The sequence below is a fragment of the Arachis ipaensis genome, chromosome B03, assembly GCF_000816755.2.
Source record: "Arachis ipaensis cultivar K30076 chromosome B03, Araip1.1, whole genome shotgun sequence".
NCBI lineage: Eukaryota > Viridiplantae > Streptophyta > Magnoliopsida > Fabales > Fabaceae > Arachis > Arachis ipaensis.
The window spans coordinates 121,981,465-121,984,874 of NC_029787.2; the positions used below are offsets into that span (position 1 = coordinate 121,981,465).

Below are 3,410 nucleotides of genomic sequence, written 5' to 3' on the forward strand. Positions count from 1 at the left end.
ATTTATTTTATAAATTAAACAAAAAAAATATAAAAAAAATTATTTAAAAAAAAAAATTACACTTTATTCTTTTAAATAACTTTTAAATAAAAATTTAAATTTTAGAAAATTTAAATTTATTATAGACACCATAAAATTTGTCTTCAACTAAATCCAAAAAACCAGTTACAGTTTATATATATATATGATGGAAAATAAAAAAAATAAAAAAAAAGAGAAGAAAAGAATAAGAGAAAATAAAATAGAAGGGAAAATGAATTTTTTTGTGTGAGTTGTCCTAACTGCAAATCCAGAGTTAGCTCCCTCCCATGTGTGTCGGGGGAGAGTTGAAGTGCGGTGGTGAGTGGTGGACTAATGAAAAAGGTTGGCAGTGCAGTCAAAATCCATAAAAAGTTAAAAACCTCGTGACTATTCCATCAAAAAAGAATAAACAAACACGTTTCATTTTCCAACACACAAACTTGAAACCACACTTCACTCCCTTTTACTTCCCCTTCAATCCATCATGAAAATTTTTCAATAAGCATCATCGCTAACTCTTTTTTTTTCCCTTCTTTGATCTGTCTCGAGCAGAAATTCAACCCTCCTATTATGGCAAAAACACTGCTGCTTCTTTTTTTCCTCTCAGCTCTGACCTCAAGGATTACTCACCAACAAGAGATCTTCTTTGAAGGCTTCAATGGTGGTGAAGCCGCCGTAAACATGTCCCTAAACGGTGGCGCAGTTATTTACCAAAGCGGCACACTTGGTTTAACAAACGACACTCAGAAGGTGGTTGGTCACGCGTTTTACTCGACCCCAATCCAATTCAAGAACAAGAGCAAAGTTGTCTCCTTTTCCACCGCATTTGCATTCGCAATAGTCCCTCAGTACCCAACACTCGGTGGCCATGGCTTCGCCTTCACCATTGCTCCCTCCAAAGACCTTCCCAACGGTTACCCAAGCCAGTACTTGGGCCTCCTCGGCCCAAAAAACCTCGGCAACTTCTCCAACCACCTCTTCGCGGTGGAGTTTGACACCGTTCAAGACTTCGAGTTCGGAGACATCAGTGACAATCACGTGGGCGTTAACCTCAACAACATGGCCTCCAACAAATCCGTTAAAGCAACTGTTTTGGGACAAGAAGAGCTGAACTTGAAGAGTGGCAAAGTGATTCAAGCATGGGTTGATTATGACTCCTCAAAGAACCAATTGGAGGTTCGTCTCTCCCAAACCTCAACAAAACCCAATTCTCCTATCTTGTCGTACGAGGTTGATCTCTCACCGATTCTCAAGGATTCCATGTACGTTGGATTCTCCTCTTCAACAGGGATGCTAGCTAGCTCTCACTATATCTTGGGCTGGAGCTTCAACATCAACAATGGAGACGCCAAAACCCTCTCCTTGAAGAACCTCCCTCCACTCCCTTCGCGAGACAAACCCCATAGAAGGTCCTTAATCTTAGGGCTCTCTCTCTCAGCTTCGATATTGCTCCTCTGCTCCATTGCCTTATCATTCTACCTCACCAAAAAGCTGAAAAACGCAGAAGTAATCGAACCGTGGGAGCTAGAAGTTGGTCCACATAGGTTCCCCTACAAGGAGCTGAAGAAAGCTACCAGAAACTTCCACCACAAGAACATGCTCGGCTTCGGCGGCTTCGGCGCGGTTTTCAAGGGAACACTGGCAAACAACACCGAAATCGCAGTGAAGCGAGTCTCCCATGACTCCAAACAGGGATTCCAAGAATTCGTGTCGGAAATCGAGACCATAGGAAGGTTGCGCCACAGGAACCTCGTACAGCTCCAAGGTTGGTGCAGAAACCACATCGATCTTCTATTAGTATACGACTTCATGCCAAACGGAAGCTTGGACAAGCACCTGTTCGAAGATTCACCAAGAAAAACGCTAACATGGGAACAGAGGTTCAAGATTGTGAAGGGCGTGGCTTGCGGACTCTTGTACCTTCACGAGGAATGGGAACAGACGGTGATTCACAGGGATATCAAAGCAGGGAACGTTCTGTTGGACGCTGACATGAACGCGCGCCTCGGCGACTTTGGTTTGGCCAAGCTATATGAGCGTGGTTCCAACCCGAGCACCACCAGGGTGGTAGGGACGCTGGGGTACCTTGCGCCGGAGCTAACGAGGACGGGGAGGCCAAGCACGTCTTCCGATGTTTATGCGTTTGGAGCGCTGCTGTTGGAGGTGGTGTGCGGGAGGAGGCCGGTGGAGGCGAAGGCGCTGCCGGAGGAGCTTGTTCTGGTGGAGTGGGTGTGGGACCGGTGGCGCTTGGGGGCGGTGTTGGAGGTGGTGGACCCCAAGCTTGGCGGAGTTTATGATGAGCTGGAGGTTGTGGTGGTTATCAAGTTGGGGTTGCTGTGTTCGTGTGAGGTGCCGGAAATGAGGCCAACTATGAGGCAGGTTGTGCGCTTCTTGGAAGGGGAGATCCCGTTGCCGGAGGGGATTCCTCCGCCGGATGGCTTTGGTGGTGGAAAGTCTGGACATTCGTATGGCGGGAACACGTGGTTGTCGCCGCTTGATGATGACGTGGAGGGTACAAGGGATGAGGATGGTAGCTAGGCCTCTCCCTATTTGGTTTGTTTTTCATTTTTAATATTTTGGTTTTAAAGATTTTATTTAAAAAAGTAAAAATAAAAATAGATTTTTTCGTTTTTAGTAAAATTCTTAGCTTGATACAAAATTAGGAGTTCATAATGAAGAGATCTAGCTTGGTTAAGAGCAATCATCCAGCATGTAAATCAATAAAATCATACGACCAGATACACACACCACATTCTTTCATCCAAATTCCAATCTCTCTTTCCGCATCTTGCTTAATTCAACCAAAGCTATATTTTGTTATTTCAACGCGCATTGGCTTTGAATGATAGCTAAACTAGACATAGGAATAGATAATAGATGTTATTAGTTGTATAATTCCATGAAATGCAACTACTACATTTTCAGTATGCAACTATTTTCTCGTAATTATTGAATGTAGGAGGGCATTGGGGGCACGCTTTTATGATTATGGATTCTACCTTGAATGAGAAGTGGCAATGAAATCTTCTTTTTTTTTTTGTCGAAAACTCGAAATGGTAATGGTAGGAGGCGAGAGAATAACATAGTGATGAAGCCGACAATAGAATCTTTTGTGATCTAAAACATACATATCCAGACATTTCGAGTCAATTTTGACACGATGAACGTTCTATCAAGGGGGAGAAGCAAAAAATTATAAATATAAATAAATAAATCAACAATAAAAAATCGAAGAAAAACTCCTCTAGTATAGCACTTTGCTCACAGCTGCACTATCATCATTCGTGTTCTGGATTACTCAATGCTACCTCAAGTGCATACAATTTTCCCCCTTTGGCATTGCCATCAAGGTAGCAAGGAGACAAAACTTACACCAGAAACTACAAAGA

At 43.1% G+C, this 3,410-nt stretch overlaps 1 protein-coding gene across 2 annotated transcripts in view; it reads left to right on the top strand.

The window, feature by feature from the left end:
* LOC107631284 (L-type lectin-domain containing receptor kinase S.4) overlaps positions 203-3,410 on the top strand; it is a 25,850-nt gene continuing 22,642 nt past the window's right edge. The window contains exon 1 of one of the 2 annotated variants that reach the window (XM_021119531.1): positions 203-2,526. In XM_021119531.1, the coding sequence (XP_020975190.1) occupies positions 592-2,526 (1,935 nt within the window). In that variant the 5' untranslated portion in view covers positions 203-591. Of the gene's footprint in view, positions 2,947-3,410 lie in introns of those variants that run through there. The other variant, XM_021119532.1, reaches the window with a different exon arrangement.